The sequence below is a fragment of the Tasmannia lanceolata genome, unplaced genomic scaffold (genome assembly GCF_043159265.1).
Source record: "Tasmannia lanceolata isolate RefF3 unplaced genomic scaffold, GAP_Taslan_0.1 ptg000016l, whole genome shotgun sequence".
In the NCBI taxonomy this organism is placed as follows: Eukaryota; Viridiplantae; Streptophyta; class Magnoliopsida; order Canellales; family Winteraceae; genus Tasmannia; species Tasmannia lanceolata.
Window position 1 is genome coordinate 5,055,894 of NW_027518693.1, and position 19,485 is coordinate 5,075,378.

The 19,485-nt window shown below is 37.0% G+C and overlaps 1 protein-coding gene across 1 annotated transcript in view; it reads left to right on the plus strand.

Moving 5' to 3' along the window:
* The first annotated feature begins 15,875 nt into the window (after positions 1–15,875).
* LOC143848999 (protein MOR1-like) overlaps positions 15,876–19,485 on the plus strand; it is a 45,602-nt gene continuing 41,992 nt past the window's right edge. The window contains exons 1-3 of the mRNA XM_077358044.1: positions 15,876–16,262; positions 16,462–16,567; positions 16,683–16,806. Coding sequence (XP_077214159.1) covers positions 16,103–16,262; positions 16,462–16,567; positions 16,683–16,806 — 390 coding nt within the window. The 5' untranslated portion in view covers positions 15,876–16,102. The remainder of the gene's footprint in view (positions 16,263–16,461; positions 16,568–16,682; positions 16,807–19,485) is intronic.

Genomic DNA, 19,485 nt, shown 5'->3' on the forward strand with positions numbered 1-19,485 from the left:
AACTTTGGCAAGGCAAGTGCACCCACCGAAAAACTAAACCCAAAGCTCCCTGAAATGACCTTTATGTCCTCTAGAGACATTCAGAAAGAGAGAGCAGAGGGTATCTCAGCCATTTAAAATATGTATTTAGTTGCAGAAACTTCTGGATGGTTCTGGAGAGTGGAGTGGGCACCCGGAATGAGGGATGGACTGAAATACCCTCATCACTTAACCTCAGAATTGAGGACAATTTTGTCATTTTAAAATCTGAAAGGGTGCTCCGTGCTCGGGAATTCCAGTACTGCGAGAAAATTACAGTGGGCCCACTTCAAAGGATGATCCGAACCGTCCATTTTTTGGAGTCACAACTTATACAGGCTATACAACCATAGATAATCTCCATAGGATGATGATGATGATCCTAACTCTCTGATCGGAGGATTAGGACCATCTCATGGAGATCATCTACAGGGTACAACCTATTTATATTACAACCCAACAAATGAACGGTTTGGATCATCCTATGAAGTGGGCTCCATTGGACTTTTCTCAAAATAATGGAAATAAGAAGATATATCTTACAGTTGGGAACGACACAGGACAGAAATTGGAGATGATCGGCGATATGAAACTGTGTCCACCCCCGATTGCATTCGCAAGCAAACCCAAACGTATTATTTGATGAAATTCTGCAATTCCCTTCTCCACACACAGCTGTTTCACACACATCTGTCCACACACACACACACACACACAAACACCCATATGTAAGAAAACTAATCAGACCCAACATGAGGATATGTATGTGTAATTGAGACCATTGCTCTTTTTTTAGACCGACATGAGAATGGTTGAGATCCCTTTTAACGTTATGGGGGTCGATTTATCACTCCCCAAACATAAACATAAGTAGTTTTAGAATTACTTCGCAGAACCCTTAAAACAATCAAGATAGATCAAGGGGCTAGGATATTCTTGATCAAGATCGGATCAGCAACTATGGCTGAAACTGTGGCCTTCATTTGGACCAACATGCCCACATGGCAGACATAATGCCCAACGGCTGTTAGGAAAGACCCTAATAAGTTTCATTTTTTTATTTATTTTTATTAAATAATCAATATATATTAAATATTGTAAATAATAAAATGGGATTTGCCAGTGTCCATCGCAAAAGGCATTTCGTGAATGGTCTGTTGCATGTCGGAGCAGCCACATCACGAATGAAGACAAAATTTGCTGAAAAGTGATCCGGTGTGGCTGCTCTGACATGCAACAGACCATCCATAAAATGCATAAAATGCCTTCTCCGATGGACGCTAGCAAATTCCTAATAAAATTTGGTTATTTAAAACCTTATAAATATAAAATTTTCTATAGACATTAAATACCTTAAATGACAACCAATAAAATTAAGGGAAATTTATATATATACTCTATATGATAATGAATTTTGGGGGGCCACAGGATCATTTAAAATATTATAAAAGCCTCTTATGCATATCAAACAATAAATTAAGGGAAATGTTGTCAGCACTCATGTATTTTGATGATCGCACTCCTCACTTTATTAAAAGTACGGTATGGCTTATACCATAGGATGATCCAAAACATCCATTAGATGGGCCACAGCCTAAAAAGGTTGTGCCCTATAAATCATTTCCATAGGTTGCTCCTAACCTTCCGATCTTAATGTTAGAGGGTTGATCCTAACCCCCTATAGATCGAAGGGTTAGGATAATTTCTAGGGCACGATCTATTTAGGATGTGGCCCATCTAATGGACGGTTTGGATCATCCTATGGTGCGGGCCATACCGTACTTTTAATAAAGTGAGGAGTGGGATCATCAAAATACAGTAGTGCTGATAACATTTCCCTAAATTAATGACTAATACTTTTGTTTAAAATACTATTATCTTTCTAATAAAGTAACAAACGTGCTGCAAAATAGTGTGTATTCATAAGGTTCTTCTTTACAGAGTAGAACTATGATGAGGTCACAAAAATAGACTACATTAAGGTCCTCTTTTGATTATAGGAATTTTTTGGAAAAGTTTGGAAAAGAAAAACTTTTACAAAATTCTGTTTTGTTATTTTCCATTGTTTGATTACATGTAAAAGAGAGTAACTGGAATAACTTCAATTCAAGTTTATCTGCATTGACCTTCAATTTATAGCGATACTCATGTAAACAAGCCATGACCAAGTCATTTTCCTCTAAATTGAGAAAAGAAAAGAAAATATAGGAATTGAGCCTCTAGTTCATTGGTAAAGGCTTTGTTTCTCAACCAAGAAGTCGGAGCTTCAATCCCTGCTTACCTACGAAAAAGATAAAAGAAAAAAATTTCCTATGAAAAAGTTTTCCTCAAGAAATGCTCTTTCAATTCAACCGGGCCTAAAATATTTGGATCTAGGGAAAAGAAAAAGACTATTGTGAAAGACTGAAAGATAATATTTTATAACGAAAAAATATATTCCAGGATTAAGTCGTGATGGGACTATTAATCTAAGGTGGCCCAATGGTTCAACTCCCAATTGTACAAGATCATATTGTCAAGATTGAGAGGTTCGAACAACCAATGACATAAAAAAAAAAAAAAAAATTATTCATGTTGGGAAAGTTGCCTTATTTCCCACCCACTGCGGATTGCTTGGGTGGGAAAGGTGCTAATTTTGGGGTTTTTGTAAAACCTATGAACACGAGCTCTCGATTCTCTTTGGGTTACGGCTGCAAAAAGAGATAGAGGTTTTTTCTCTTGTGGGCAGCGGCAAGAGTCTTGGGTTGGACGTGTGTCGGCTACCTCTTGGCCAACCTCTTGGCCAAGGAAGAGAGAGAGAGAAAGAAAGAGAAGGTAAGAGAGAGAAATAGAGAAAGAAGGTTGTATTCTTCTTGGGTCTTTTCTTAGGTTTTTCTTCGGTTTTCTCTTGGGTTACTCTCCTATATGGTCTTGGGTTGGGTAGCAAGGAAATGGTTGCGGGTTTGTAACTAATCCATTGTAATCCTTGTATTTTATTTTTCTCATTGTGGAAGATCGTGTTTCTTGCCCGTGGAGTTGGCTTGGCCGAACCACGTAAAATCTTGGTGTTCATCTAGCAGCTTAATTTATTACTTTTACTTTTCCGTTTAATTTGTGCACGATCGGATTGATTTGCCCGGCGAATTTTCTCAACAATTCACTTGTGACCAAAAGTGGCTAAGATCATCAAATGAAGGTCAGACGGATGGCAATCGGTCGGATTTTTTATGGACAAAATGATTCATGGATAATCTCTTGAAAAAAATAGATGATCCGTCTATAATATGTCTAATCCAAGTTTTTAAGATTGTTGTATATAAATCTAAATACGAATATAGAAATGGGGCAGATGCACTCATCGATTTTGAGATAAAACCCTTGATTAAAAACCCCATTTGTTTGAAGATTAAACCCTTCGATTAAAAAATCACGTTTGCTGACTATTGAACAGTATACAATACGAAGACATACATGTGTCACATAACTTCTTAACAATCCTCCCAAATATGACATTATACATTTTAATGGCCACTTTTAAAGGACCAAAGGATTACTTAATGGGAAGTGATATATATGCCCCTTTGCATTTTGCGGACACCCCCATTTACACGTCGAGACCGGCTAAAGTGGGTTGCAACTTTCAACAAAATAATGGTTCCAAGAATGACAAAAATGCCTTTTTAATAAATTCCATCTCTTTCCCCCACCCCTAACGCTCGTTTCCTCTTTCTTTCACCAAAAACCCAAATAAAAAATAATCAAGGTCTCTCTTCCCAAATTGAAAGCTTCAAGGTCTCTATCCACACTCGAACAACCCTAGTCACCATCATCACTCTTTTTTGGGCAAAATTTGAAGCCCTTGGCGGCCATCAAGGGTCTCTATGTAATAACCGGTAATATATATATATATATATATATATATATATATATATATATATATATAATGAGTAGATATACTTACACATATTGAATATTACCAATAGTCACTATTCAAAATTACTATGCATTGGCACTATTTACATCACTATTCATATTTACTATTCACAATAGTCACTATTCAAAATTACTATGCATTGGCACTATTTACATCACTATTCATATTTACTATTCACAGTAGGACCCACCAAGTAATATTCACCAACGAGCCCCACCACAAGCGGGTCTTACCACCGGTGGGACCCATAAATAGCGGGACTCGTCACTAGTGGGAACCACTACCAGAAGGACACACCGCAACCACTTTCATTAACTCACTGACTAAGCGGGTAAACTCCACAACCAGTACCGACGAAAATAATAATTAAATAATATTAATCATTCGGTCACTATTCAAGCAGCCTTTACTATTCATTTATTTATACCTTTACTATTTATATATTTTCGTAAATACATTTAAGACAGTAGCTGAAAAAGTTGACGAAAGTTACGAAAGTTGTTGTTCCCTATTAAGTGTCACTATCCATTCACTATTCAGTCACTATTCAAAGGTCGCTATTCAAACACTATTCATATCACTATTCACTTCAGCTTTCCCTATAAATAGAGGAAGAGAAGAAGAAGAAAAACATAAAGGAAGAGAGAGACAGAGAGAGAGAAGAAAGAAAAAGAAAGAGTGTTAAGGAAACGTAGAGAGAGAGAAAGAAAAAGATTTGGGAAAATTATTTTTTCCTGTTCATCACCACCAAAGTAAGTCTTTAATATGCATCATAATAGATAGTTTTAAAGTTATTTGTTATGGGTATTACAAATATGGGTCGGTTCTACCACCTATGTTAGATTTTGTTTCCAAAATATTAGGATGAAGCATGCATAAGAGGCGATAACTAGTTATAGATTATGCAAGTTTTATCATTATATTTTAGAAACTCCCGTGAGAAGTTTTTATTCACAATGGAGGTTTAATTTATAAAATTGACTTAGCCAGGTGGATTAATAATGCCTCACGATGCAAGCCTTAAAAATATTTGAACGGTGAACTGCTAGCATAGTAGCCGTGAAATAAACTTAAAGGTGAACTGCTAAGCATAATAGCCATGAAATAAACTTTAATTAAGGAAAGGCGAACTGCTGAGCATAGTAGCCAAGAAGTAAACTAAATCAAAGAATGGTGAACTGCTAAGCATAGTAACCATAAAATAAATTGGACAGAAATGACACTACCCTGAAGCATAAATTAGATAGAAAGGACACTATCTGGACAACAAGGACACTATTTTGAATATATTAAATTTTTACAGAATATTTGCAGGTAGGGGTTTTCCTTTCCTTTGATTCTCTTTTTGCTATGAGGGTTCCATATCTTCTTATTCCATTTTTGCTATATTTGATATAAGGGTTCCCTATCTTTTGATTTTCTTTTTGCTAAACTTGATGCAAGGGTTTTCTTCCCTTTGATTCTCTTTTGCTATACTGGATGTAAGTATTTTCTATTCTTTGATTCTCTTTGTTCGCAATTGTCATAAGAGTTTCTATCCTTCTGAGATCCACAACTGATGAGAATCTAAGGGGGATCCTTTCTTTCAGACCCCAATCATTTTATATAAATGATTCTACTCAAAACTTGTTTCCGTGAGATATGTTTATGTTTAGGGTTTATCTTGTGATACCCTAATTCTGAATATGGACTGAGTTATGATATGATGACGGGTGGACGCATTATAGTCCTCCATGTGCACGTGGGTAATGAGGACTCTAGAGAGTGTAAATCTAGAGGATTATGAGCAGAGGTACGGCTATGAATGGGCTGAGATATGGCTATGAATGAAAGCATCTATGCTTAATGAAGTTCATATATATATATATGAGAGAACATTTCCTACACACTTGTGTAGGTAAGTTACCTACACACTACCTTAAAATACAGTGGGGGCCCACATTGTTTGGGTGATCCAAACCATTCATTTGAATGATCCTCACATAGATAGGGTGTCCACAAAAAATCAGATCCATAGGATCATCCTAACCATTCAAACTATGGAGGCAAAAAATGGACTAATTTGTGAAGGTTTATACGCGTCCATTTTACCTCCACAAATCGTAGGGTTGGGATGATCCTATGGATCTGATTTTTTGTGGACACCCTATCTATGTGAGGACCATTCAAATGAATTGTTTGGATCACCCAAACAATGTGGGCCCCCACTGTATTTTAAGGTAGTGTGTAGGTAACTTACCTACACAAGTGTGTAGGAAATGTTCTCTCTCTCTCTCTCTCTATATATATATATATATATATATATATATATATTTCTTGATATCATGTTCTGTAAGTTTTCTCTATATGTTTGGAAAGTATGTGGTGCTTATTCTTTTTTTTTCCATGTTTATAATGTGAGATGTTTTATCTACAAAATATCATGTTCTTATGAGCTTGACAATTCTACATCACTTGTTGTTTGTACCCTACTGGGCTATTTGAGCTCACTATTTTTCCTTGTTTTATTGTTCCAACCCCCAGATAAAGTAAAGATGAAAGATGAGGAACGCTAGAGTTGAATTTAGAATTGTTTCAAATGACAAATATGTCTTAACTATGTCTTGAATTAAGATGTAATAAGTTAGACCTAATTTCTGTAAACCCTCTAAACATGGTTGTTGTATTTGAGATATTGGGAATAATGAAAGTCTTTGAGAAAAATGATGTAATTTAATATTTAATATTCTCCTATGCCCCGAGTTATGTATTTCTAAAAATCAGGGTTGTTACACTTTCTCTCTCTCTCTCTCTCTCTTCAAAACTATCCACGGGCTACACGTTTCATATCTATGAAATTGAGCTGCTTTCTTAGATGAAGGTTGAAATATGGACTTGCTTCTTGGGGCCATTTTTGTTTTTTAAATAAAAAGAATGTAAGCAGATCTCGTCCAATTCCTTTATGATATAGCAGGTCTCTCTATATGGAGATATGTCAGGAAGAATTAGTACACCTAATTGATGGGAATTGGGTAAGAGTTAAAGACAGAGGTTGAGCTTATGGCAGCAAGTTCATTGGACAGAACTTGTTGTCATAAGTCTTTGGTTCCAGCACTTTTGGATCAAAACCCAACCTTAAATCACAGAACTGAGATGATGTAATGATTTCCATAGTAGTTTGTAGGATCTCTCGGTGGCAGAAAAACTGAAGAAATTGAAAGGAGCCAGTTCGGGAGAGAGAGACCTTGAAGATTTTCAATTTAGGTTTTGGGTGAGAGACAGAGGAAACGAGGGTTAGTGGTGGGAGTGAACTAGGAATTTATTAAAAGAGTATTTTTGTCATTCTCGGAACTATTTTTTAGTTGAAAGTTGCAACCCACTTTAGCTGGTTTCGACGTGTAAATGCGGGTGTCCGCAGAATGCAAAGGGGTGGATATCACTTCCCTCATTTAATTTGAGAAATTATATGATATGGAATGATCTTTTGTGCAAAACCTATTTACATTGTCGCCCAACAAATAGATGGTTTGGTTCATATATGAAGTGGGTTTTACCGTACTTTTTGAAAAATAAATCATTTTCATTGGATGATCCTAAGCACTAACCCTCTGATCTATAGACAGACTGCACATTATGGAAATTTCTATAGATCGAAGGGTTAGAATCATCCTATGGAAATGATTCTATTGACACAACCTATTTACATTGCATCCCAACAAATGGACAGCTTAGATCATCCTATGGAGTGGGATGTACCGTCCTTTTTCATAAATACAGGTTTATACAGCCACACATAGCATATTATTTCTCTTATTTAGGTATAGATGGTAATATTAGGAGAGACTGTTTGGGACCCCTGTGACAAGCATTAATTCATTTGCTTTATAGCCTCTCCTCTGCAATTTCACCTCCAAAACAGGCAGAGCACCAAAAACACCATACATTCTCTCTCGCTAAGCAGGCCGTAGAGAGATAGAGGGTGGTGAACCCCCATGCAACCCTTGTTTGGATTGTAGGAAAAACATTTCTCGCAGTCTTTATTTACATTTTATCTGCCACCAACTTCATTCACAACCCAAAACACTGCTTATTCATTATTATTATTTACAGTGCTACAATACAATTTTACCACCCCCACCAACACTGCGTATTGATTATGTACATTCGAAACCCACACTGCGTCACTTCTTCTTCGTTATGGCTCCTGTAAATTCTACAATTAAAAGAGTAAAAAGAAAACTTAAAAAATGAATTCATAAAAATTTGAGCAAGGTAACGATGTAGAGCAGCACAGAATATTCAGAACATTTGAGCAAGGTAACGATGTAGATCAGCGTAGAATGTTCAGATGTGTAGAACAGAGATACCGCGAAGATGATGCTGCAAAGCTGGAATATTCCAAATGTTCCTCTACAGCTGATGATTGTCATTGCCAAAGAAAGGAGTAGAAGCGAGAAATTAAAAACCTTCCAAACCAATAACATTCAGCTTAACACCCTGCTGAACATACTGCTTTGATCACGTTCACTTTCAATATCATATATAATACGTGGAGCATCGAACAGGACTAAGGCCATGAGAGCTAGTGTAAAATCCAAACGCTACCACATTCCTTGAGAACCACCCCTCACATCCATCATAGGAGCATTAAAAAAACGAGTATGGTCAATGTTTTCCACCATTCTGTCAATACTAAAAAACATCAGTCTACTTATCCATAATTTTCAGTTCGATAGCTATAGAGAAATAGGAGGCAAATGAAGATAGAACAAAGAAAGGATTTTAGAAAAGGCAGAGCATCTACGATGCTCTGTTTTCTCAAAAACAGTTAAAGAGTGTTTCCAAAGGAATCTGAGGATAAAAGTATTTATGTTGCAAACTGAGGCTGAAACAATTACATTATGAAATGATCAGGAGAGAAGAGCGGAACTGAAACTTCTCTAAGTTCTGCGGAGATATTTCTCAGCACTATATGGAGAAAAATTAGATCCATGCTAGCTATAAGCAGATCTGATATTTCTCTGTCTAACATTCAATAGTGATACTAGTATTGATTGAAGTAGGACATAGTGCATAACAGAGTGGAATTATAGCACCTAACAAGTTCAGTTCTTTCTGAAGTTTTCTGACACAAAAAGTCTTTAACATTGTAGGAAAAAGAAGATAGGTAGTAATAACTAAAACACATAGATCTGTAATAACTAAAACACATAGATCTGAGTAGGATATCTAATGGCGGAAGCTTAACTTACAACATTGTAGTCTGATTGGGAAAGAATGAAGATTCTTTTCCATCTTAGGCTCTTAGCTCTAATACAATCAAAGGAATTGAAGAAGAACTAAAAAAATATAGCACTATAGAAAAACACAGATCAATCATCGAAGCAGATGAAGGAGACAATCACATTTACAACATGGACTACTGTTGTAGATAATAACATAACAGAATGTAGAAAATAGAACAATAGAATTTATTGGGAAAGGCACTTTCAGGAAGCTATCTTTAAGATAATAATTTCCCACGTATAGTTGTAATGGATTCTTGAAATTCTATCTCCAGGATACAATGCCCAACACTGAGAATTTTAACAAGATTGCACTTATTGTATTCTCACAAAACATAACCCACTCAAAAAAACTTAAAAGTTATATGAAAGAGAGAAGAGAACGACAGAAGAAGAAGATTTTAAAGAAACTTGGATCGAGTCTTTTTATAGACTTCGAATCGGTGTAAAAGACACCCTCTTATGAAGAGACTTGCACCATTCTAAAAAAAGGCACAACGCTTCGTTTATAGCCGTTTAATAGAAAACTGTTTAGGCAATTATAATTGTTTATGTTTAAAAATTATCATTATAGCCGTTAGGCCTAACCGTCTTTTTATTTCTTCGTCTTCCTTCATTTCTTTCTTCTTCTTCTTCTTCTATATATATATATATATATATATATATATTAATAATAATAATTACTTGGAGTTCATTCATGGTGCTCTCTCAAAGAGAAAGAGCTCCAAAGAACTTGAATGAGATGAGTGAATCCATCACATATTTATAGGTGAAGGGGTGAAGGAGTTTGAATCCTAAATCTCCATGTGGGATTCAACAAATTTCAAATAATTCCCACAAAAGCATTTGAAAAGATTCTAAAATGAAAAAGTGGAGGGAACTTGCACAACTATCAAGACTTTGATTTTTCCCTCCAAATTAATGGAGGGAACTTGCACAGATCTCAAAAGTTTGACTTTTCCTTTCAAAATATATTATTTAATATAATATAATTTATAATACCAAATACATTATTAGTAATATAATATAATTTATAATATATAACAACACAAGTTGAAAAAAGTAAGTAGGAAGGAAGGCCTTACGAGTCAGATATGTTCCTTCTTGCTCCACACAGATCTTCTCTCTTAACTGTCTCTCTCACCTCAGTCGAGGGAGAAAAAGCTTCCTTTTTTTTTTCTCTCTCGGGAATTCGACTCAAATGAGAGCCCCCCCTACTTATAGAAGAAGAGGGAGGGGTCATGGACAAGTGTCTACTTTAAAGCTTGCATCCAGTTGGACCACATCAAATCGGAATTAGGACCACATTAACTCCTACACCGACTATCCTAACATTTTGATCTATATGTTTGAATTGTGGCACAACAAATGTTTTGTGTTACAAGAGTTTACATGTATATTTTCAAAGTTGCGGGTTCGGTTGTAGAGTAGGGTTTGGTAGTTGCGGGTTTTGTTGCGGAGGATGATTTTGCTGGTTGAAGACAAAGGTAGAGAGACAGACTATGTGTACATATAAGAACATCTAAATAAACACGATCATATAAAAAAGGATTTCTACAATGATATAAAATCTCAAATCTCCCTAAATTGCTAAATCCCCTCAAAATCCAAAAAAAAAAAACATGCAATGATTTCAAATGTTTGTCAGCTGAGAAAATTTCGTAAGGCTCCGCTTCTTTCGAGACGTGAAACAAATCTTATGCTCATATTTTTAATGTAAAAATGGGAGTAAATTTTGTTTTTACGCCCATTTTACGGTGAAAGAAACCGAGCTAAGAAGAAACTTGTTTTTTGGGTAATTTTCTTTATTTTCACAATTTTTAGGGATATTGTCTTAAATTAATGGTTTCTGTAAAGAAAAAACTTCAATCGAGGTTGATGAAGAACTATTTTATCATGGGTAATCAAACAATGTAAAAGCATGAAAATTTGGAAACGTTTTTCCTTTCCAAACTTTTCCAAAAAATTCTTTGTTAGCCCAAGGGTTCAACAAGTACTCCTATTGAATTGTTTTGATGATTAACAAACTCAATTTGTTATAAAGGTTTTATACACTAATAATTTCTATTGGCAAAGTTATGATGTTCACAGTATACCATCCTCAAGAGTGCATGACAAGGATCAACTCAAGCACAAGAATGGCAAATCAACTCAAGCACAAAAATGGCAAATCAACTTAAAAGTTCAAGCTTGGCTCAAGCATCAATGGAGTTGAGTGAAGACATGTCAAAGCCCCTACAAGGTGCCAACAAGATTGAAGACCAAGTAAATTTAGAATGTAAATGGTCCTTAATGTTTAGTCTAGGTCTATGGCACAAAGGAGAGTTAAAATCAACCTAGATAGAATTTAATGGGTTTGTAAATGTTCATAGTGGTGTCTCAACATTGTTGGACCCTCATGACATTCCATTTATCTTGAAAAATCAAAGTTCCAAAAGCCCAAACAAAAACAGCAAAAATATAAGGAAATTCTGCTGTTCGTAGGCTTCTCGGAACTCCGAGAAAATTCTCGGAGCTCCGAGAATTGTTCCAGGTTCAAAAATTATGTCGCTCGGAGCTCCGAGCCCGGAGTCCGAGACGACCATTGGGGAGCGAAATTTTGTGTTTTCTTTGCCCTCCCTATATATATGAACCTAGGGACTCTTGGGCTTTTTACCTAAGGATTTTACAAAGATTTCAAGAGCACTAAAAGCCATTTATTCTCCTTCTCTTGAAGATCTTCACTCTCCATCTCTCTCTTGTGCCATTTACCTTAGATTATTCTTGAGAGACCTTAGGACCTTCATTTGTTCATCTTGTTCTTGTGAGAGTGAGTGAGCTTTACCTTAAATTAGCCTATCTAGAGGCAAGCAAGCCTTTTCATTTCATCTTCTTTGTATTTGGCACAAAGGGCGCCGTAGAAGACCTTTGGAGCGTGGAGCTCGATTTGTACAAGGCGGAAGGAACGCCGTATTTAAGTTCCTTGGAGAAGATAGTGGAATCCTCAAGGAGAGCAACTTGAGAAGAGTGGAATAGGTCTTGAGCTAAGACCGAACCACTATAAAAATCTTTGTGTCAAAGCTTCTTTGCCTCTTCACCTCTTCTTGTGTGGTAAGTTTTCACCATTGCTTTGAATACTATTTTTGATTTCCTATTAAATCTAAAACTAGTGCAATCTAAGTTTTCAAAATTCTTAAAATTTGAAAAGAAACCCAATTCACCCCCTCTTGGGTTGCTAAGTGGAATTTCATTCTTTCAATCCAAAGAGTGCCTAAATGTAAAGGTAGCAAGAAAGCTAGCCATGCTTTGTTTTGATAAGGGCATCCGGGAATTCTGATTTTACTTTTGAATTTTCAACAAGCAAAATATTCTAACGTAGTAGCTTTAAATTGCAAAAAATAGGATACTAATATTGGCACTACTATGATTTGATAACTGCACAAACTCATTTTGTCTTTTATTATTTAAACTGCTGTCCAAAGTTATTACACTTCCCAAAAAGCTATCAATAAGTGATTAAAAAAGAAAAGACAATGGTAGTGTCAATATCGGTAGACAGAAAAAATATTGCAGACATTCTAACATGGATTAGCAACGGCATGCTTCAAATCTAGACATATTGGATGATATAATACTTATAAGAAATATAGTGGGATGTACCATACTTTTTGATAAATACGGGTTTATACTGGCATACTTATCATATTATTTATCTTAATTAGGTATATATGGTAATATCATGACAGGCTATTTGGGACCTCCTTGACACAAGTGTGTCTTCATTCATTTGCTTTTATAGCGAACAAAACTTGGCTGCGTAACATTGCTCAGGAACCTCCTGCGCAACGCACTAAAATCAAGGGGAAATAGGGGATGTGGAAATATCAGACCATGGAATTGATATTGTCACACCTCCTGTTTCCCTTGATTTTAGTGCGTTGCGCAGGAGGTTCATGCGCAACGTTGCGTAGCCAAGTTTTTTTTCCTTTTGCAGCATCTCTTCTGCAATTTCACATCCAAATCAAGCACTTCATTACATTTTCAATTTACAAGACATGCCATTTATTTACAACCAATGACATGCCAAATAATAAAGTGAATTATTGAGATCATATATGAGGTAATTAAATTGTATTGTAGTAGTTAAACTCATAATACCTGTATACTTATAGATGCGAATGTAAGTCTAGGTCTTTGGATTTTTTAGTTTTCTCTAATATCTGAAGTCTTTAAGGAACTCTTAGCATGTAAAATTCCTTTAAAAAAAAGTAAAATAGAAGATTAGAAATCAATATTAGAAACATTACTCATTGAATGATAATTTTCGCTTTTTTAAGACATTGAAGATAATACCTCTTCCTATTACACTTGCAAAATCTGAGAAGAGAAAATAATTGGAGTTTTTCTTACTTGACGTAGAAAATAGGTAGTTTCGGTGGAATTTTATATCTACTCAACTCTATTTTGGCTTCAATGGCATGAATAAACAACAAAGACAGATTATTCTCGTGTTTAATCAATCACACTATCAAAGTTTATTCCATCGTGCTAAATTAGAGTGCATGCAATTGTTGTCCTATCCCCTAATTGGTTGCATACATCATGCAACGGCCCATCATATACACGACCAATAGAAGTATGGCTCGCCTATTGTAGATAATGTAATCTAAAATCAGTAGCTCTATGCAATATGCTCAATTGATAATTGTAGCTCTAAACAATATGCCCATTTGATAATTGAACTTGAATGTTGAAAGCTATTAATTTTTTGTAACCATCACTTTGCAAGTCATTGAGTGGACAATGGTATCATTGACCACAACTCTCTAGTACCGCCTTTTTTTTTTAAAAACTAGTACTTTCTAGTATTGTCATCTCCATAATAGCTTGGCAAATGAAGGGTTTAGATAATCCTAATACCTTTTAGCAATGTAGTGATTACCTGGCTAACGGGTAGGTCGGGCTAGGTTTGACCCGACCTGTACGGGTCCGGGTCAAACAGGCCGGGTCATAATGACTCGGAAAAATTTACGGGTCACGGATCTTGGACCCGCACCTGGCCCGTACGGGCCGGGTTGACCCGCAGGACACCCGTATTTTTTTTAAAGAATTTTAGTTGTTTTCTTAAAAAAAAAAAAAAACCCTGGCACGTGTCACATCCTCTGAAAAGTCTTTTCATTCCTTTCTCTTTCTATCTTTAATAGCTGTCACTCTATTCCTTCTTCTTTTTTTTTTCTCGATACCTGCACCAGATTTTTCATTTTCAGGCACGTGTCAAATGGCCATCTACCAACAATCTTCTTTTCCTTTTGTCTTCTGGTTTGTCTTACATTAAAATAAAAAAATGGAAAATGAAATTTATTCCTCTTTTGCCTCGGGACAAGGCAGTCCTTATCTGCACGAAATGACCACACAGGAAGAAAAAGCATTTGAAAACTGGGATTCGACGAAAATACCCTCTCCCCCAAAAAGTATTATGCATTTTAACGAGCACCTGTGAGTCCACCCGGCCCGGACCAGTTTTGACAGGCCGGGCGGACCCGCGGATCAAACTAAAACGGGTCACTAAATTGCAACCCGGACCCGAAAATTACGGGCGGGCTGGGTCGACCCGCGGGTCCGGGTCACTCTTTGCCAGGTCTAGTAGTGATGCCTTATGGCACCTCTCAGAGTCTTGGTTAATTGAGTCATTTCTAGTTTATTATATAAGAAGAGGGTATATAGTAATAATGTACTTTCTGTATCTAACTAACAGTCTCCTTAGGCCATGGCGTCACATCTTGCTTTGCAAATGACTTAAAACCAGTGAGGAGGGTATTTCTGTCCTCAAAATATTAACCCATGTTAGTTTGAGTCATTCCATCAGGCTAAAGTGACGGACCGGGGTCTACTTAAATGCATCATAAAGTTTAGGGGGTGTCGGTGGTGACTTCGAAACTATAGGGTTAGAAGCGAAAATGTCAGATAGTATTTTCCATAAAATCAAATGACTTGATGTGAAAAATAAATTCAGTATTTACTTGGGGAGAAAAGGGACGAAAAAAAAATTAGACAAAATTCTCCGAATGGACCTCGCAGTTGTGCATGGTCAATTGATTGGTTTTCCAAAGCCTAGAACATCGAGCCAGACGCTTAATCCCCATTATTGTATAACTGTACGAGGAGGTTAGGTTTTTACAAGCACAAAACATCTCTACATCTTTCCAATGTTGAACCATTCAATTGTAGTAAGCACCCTTAGTAGAATCCTAAACGAGGCTTGATGGATCGAGGGGCTATAGATCACTCCCTCAAGGTGTCCTCAAAAGCAAGGCATTAGTCGAACCAAACATAGCCTTTTCCACAAAAAGGTTAACGAGAGATTTACCGTGAGGTGATACAACGAATCGAGCGACTTGGGTAAAACAAAGATAGGAGTGCCATTATCAGAATTCGCACCCACTGTAGGATAATTCGCCCTTTAACGTGAATTGACGTTAAAAGTACGCCACATGAGCGAATTATCCAACCAGGGGTGCGAATTTATCATTGCCCTTAATTATTTTATTTTAAAAAACAAAGTGAGGGTGAAAATGTCCGATGTGGCGCGAGACCGGTGTAAAACAAAGAGTGGAGTGCCATTATTAGAACGAGGGAGTGAGACTATCTCTCTCCACATTTAATATTATTTTAATTTTGAAAACAAAGTGATGGTAAAAATTTTCCGGTGTAGCAGAAAGGTTATGTGTGTGTGTCGCGTGGAAGCCAAAATTCCGGGGAGAAAAGAAAAATAAAATAAAATTTCTGTCATTTCATTTCATGTGTTCGTCGCTCCTTTTCAATTGCCGGCGGAGGGCGAAGAAAGAACAAAGAAACGTTTCTCTCTCAGGATTTCCTTTTCCTTTTCTCTCTTCTTCTAGAACGAGAGAAACAAAAAAGAGTGTAAAAAATGTCAGAGGATGAGAAATTACTCAAGGAAGCGAAGAAACTTCCATGGGAAGATCGCCTCCTTCACAAGAACTGGAAAGTCCGTAATGATGCCAACATAGACCTTGCTTCCTTATGTGATTCCATCACAGATCCCAAAGATCCACGCCTCAGAGATTTCGGTAATAATGCGTGATTTATTTCTCAATTTTAGGGCAAGATTAGATAGATCTATTGATCTTTTCTGAATGTCTGCATTGAATTTATTTCTGTTCTACTGTTTGGTTTGGCTTCTCGAACCCTAGATTTTTGTAGAGATAGATAGTTCGACTTGAAAATCCTATTTTGTTAGATCTGTGTTTTGTTTTCTTTGTTTTTCAGGTCATATTTTTAAAAAGACTGTCGCGGATTCAAACGCTCCTGTTCAAGAGAAAGCTCTTGATGCCCTAATTGCGTTCTTACGTGCTGCGGATGCTGATGCTGGAAGGTAAACATTTGTTTAAATCTAGGGTGTTTTTTTTTAGGATCTCTGATTAGTTTTCCTTCTTTTGATGCCCTAATTGGGTTTTCCGCATGTGTATTTTGGTTGTGTATATGCTTAGGTATGCGAAAGAAGTATGTGATGCGATTGTCGCCAAATGCCTCACTGGTCGCCCCAAGACAGTAGAGAAGGCTCAGGCAGCATTTCTTCTTTGGGTTGAATTGGAGGCAACTGATGTGTTCTTGGTATGTATCTCATTTAGGATAGGATTATGTTCTCAATAATTTTCTTGAATAAAACTTTCTTAGCTTTGCATTTTTACCTTAGTTGTGCTCAATTAAACTAAATTGTGCTATTATTAATGCTTACGAAAGGGTGCGATTTATTTGCCGTGTTCTCATTAATTTTCTTGAATAAAACTTTCCTAGCTTTGCATTCTTACTTCTTATGTTTGAATTCTTAGTCGTGCTCAATTAATTTACCTCATATTTCTGTTGTGAATAGCATGCAGTGTGTAATGTGGCGATGACATATCACATATCACCTAAACTAAATTCTGCTATTATTAATGCTTACGAAAGGCTGTGTTTTATTCATGTTCCTTTCCTTGCTATTTTGACGTTACATGGTGGCTTATCACTGCCTATTGTTTCGGTACACTTTCATAGCAGATCCACATGTCTAATTGACCTTGAACCAGTTTTTTGAATTGCATCAGGCAGATGCAGGCTTAGCTGTGGTGCATCACTTTTAAGGCCCTGTTTGTTTCAGATTGTGACAACCGATGGTGAGGGTCGGTTGGGGCCCTCACCATCGGTTGTCACAATCTGATTCAAACAGGGCCTAAGCGTGGTTGTACATCCTAGATTAATCTTTACTGCATCATACCATAATCAGCTAACATCATCATGGACTCGAAGTACTGCTATTTTCCAAGTTCCCACATTTCCTGGAACCCAAAATTTCTGCTTTGGCTCTCTTGGCAAAACTGTGGGTGCCATCATACTTCTCTCTGCCTCTATCTTACTTGTAAATGTAGCCTTGTTGACAAGAGTTGGCTAGTGAGTAGTGACTGCGTCACGTACCATTTTCCATTTAACTATATGAAGTAGAAAGGTCTAAAATTTTCGTAGCACTTGGTGGGCTCAATTGTTGGATCACTGAGATTCATTTCGATCCATTTTTCCCCTCAAAGCAACATCTGAGCAAGTCGCAGAGCCAGTTGATTGAGTGGTTGAACCGTCTTCTTCTAAGCCAAGCCGGGGCGTGAGGACTGAAGTAGGATTGTGACTTAGTAAAGTTCACCAACTGACCTGAGGCTCTGCAAAACGGGTTGAGGGCCCTCGCCTGCCTTCACTAAAGAAGTCACTCTCCCCCTTCTCTTAATCCATGGCGGTAACAGCCTTAGACTCAATCCTAATAACCCAAGCGAAAGCCCCCAAACCAAGAACGGAAATGGAGGGCTTTTGACCCACTCTCGTATGGCTCGCCCTCGAGCCCTGGGCTTGGTGGTCGCTCTTTGAAACTTACTAATTTAATAAGAATCTAATTGTCTTTTGAACATTAACGTAGGAGTTTGACCAGTTTTTGCAAACTCACTCTTGTGTATCATATATCTCTCCGCCTCTATCTTACTTGTAAATGTAGCCTTGTTGACAAGAGTTGGCTCGTGAGTAGTGACTGCTTCCCTTTCAATTTTTTTTTTTGGACTATATACATACCATTTTCCATTTAACTATATGAAGTAGAAAGGTCTAAATTTTTTGACTTTGGTTAATGGCTAGCGAGTAGCTTAAATGCTTCTTATTGTCTGCAGTTGAATTTCTGTATGTATGTGTCACCATTTCTAAATTTTTCGATGCTACCATGGTAGACAACTCATATATGTGTTGAAACTCGACACAGGAATCCGTATCCACAAATCATGATTAAATATTTTTTCGATTTTAGCTGTGTCCCCGTTTCTAAATTTTCGGGGGTTTGCTGTGTACGACACTCCGTGTTTGGGTCAACACGCGACACTCGTATCCGTGTCAACAAATCATAGACTTTAAGTGAATGATCTAAGGAACCTTCCCCCCTCTCTTGAAGGACTTTGCAGATGAAATTTGCATTGTATCTGCTATTACTTAGGAAACTTAGCATGATCAAATGTGTTCTTCATGCGCTGATGTAGGACCTTAAGGGAAGAAAACTAAATAGTTTTGATACCACTTGATGTAGCATGGTTTAGGCCTTAGGGAAGGCATACTCTAGTCTGCTGAATTTAATCGCAACAGTGAAGATGAGGGTTAAAAGCTAAGTTTTAGGAGTATAGCCAAGGGATATGGGATCAAAGAATATGAGACTCGTTTCTAGAGGGTTAGCTAATTGATGAGATGGGATATAGAATTAATCAAATGGACTGATGAGATTCGTTTTGTGCACTGATGGGACTGTTTTTGTGGACTGTTGGGACTCTTTTTGTAGACTGTTGGGACTGGTTTTGGTGGACTGTGATGATGATTAGAAGGGACTGTAGTATAGGTTGCAGGGATGTCAATAGGACTGGTTCTAAAGGTCTCTGGAAGGGAAAACAAGTGGTGGTGGCCGATGGGATGAGGGAGTAGATTGGATAGATTTGGTTGAGGACTAAGTACTGCATGTCTGGTTTATGACTGTTTTGGAATTATTAGGCAGATCAAGAAAGGGACTGGTCTGATGGATTGGAAAAGATCCGACCGTTGGATCCTCACAAATTTTGAATATGCGCTAGTATTGGTTAAATGTATGATGATACTACAATCTCATGTTTCTCGAACAATTGGATTTGAGATCTTGGCAAGATAAAGAGTTCTGTAGGTTTTGGGAAATCTCAGAATTCGTCTGATCATTGATTTGTGCAAAATTCACATATCTATAAAAGTTGAGGACCAACGGTCCAT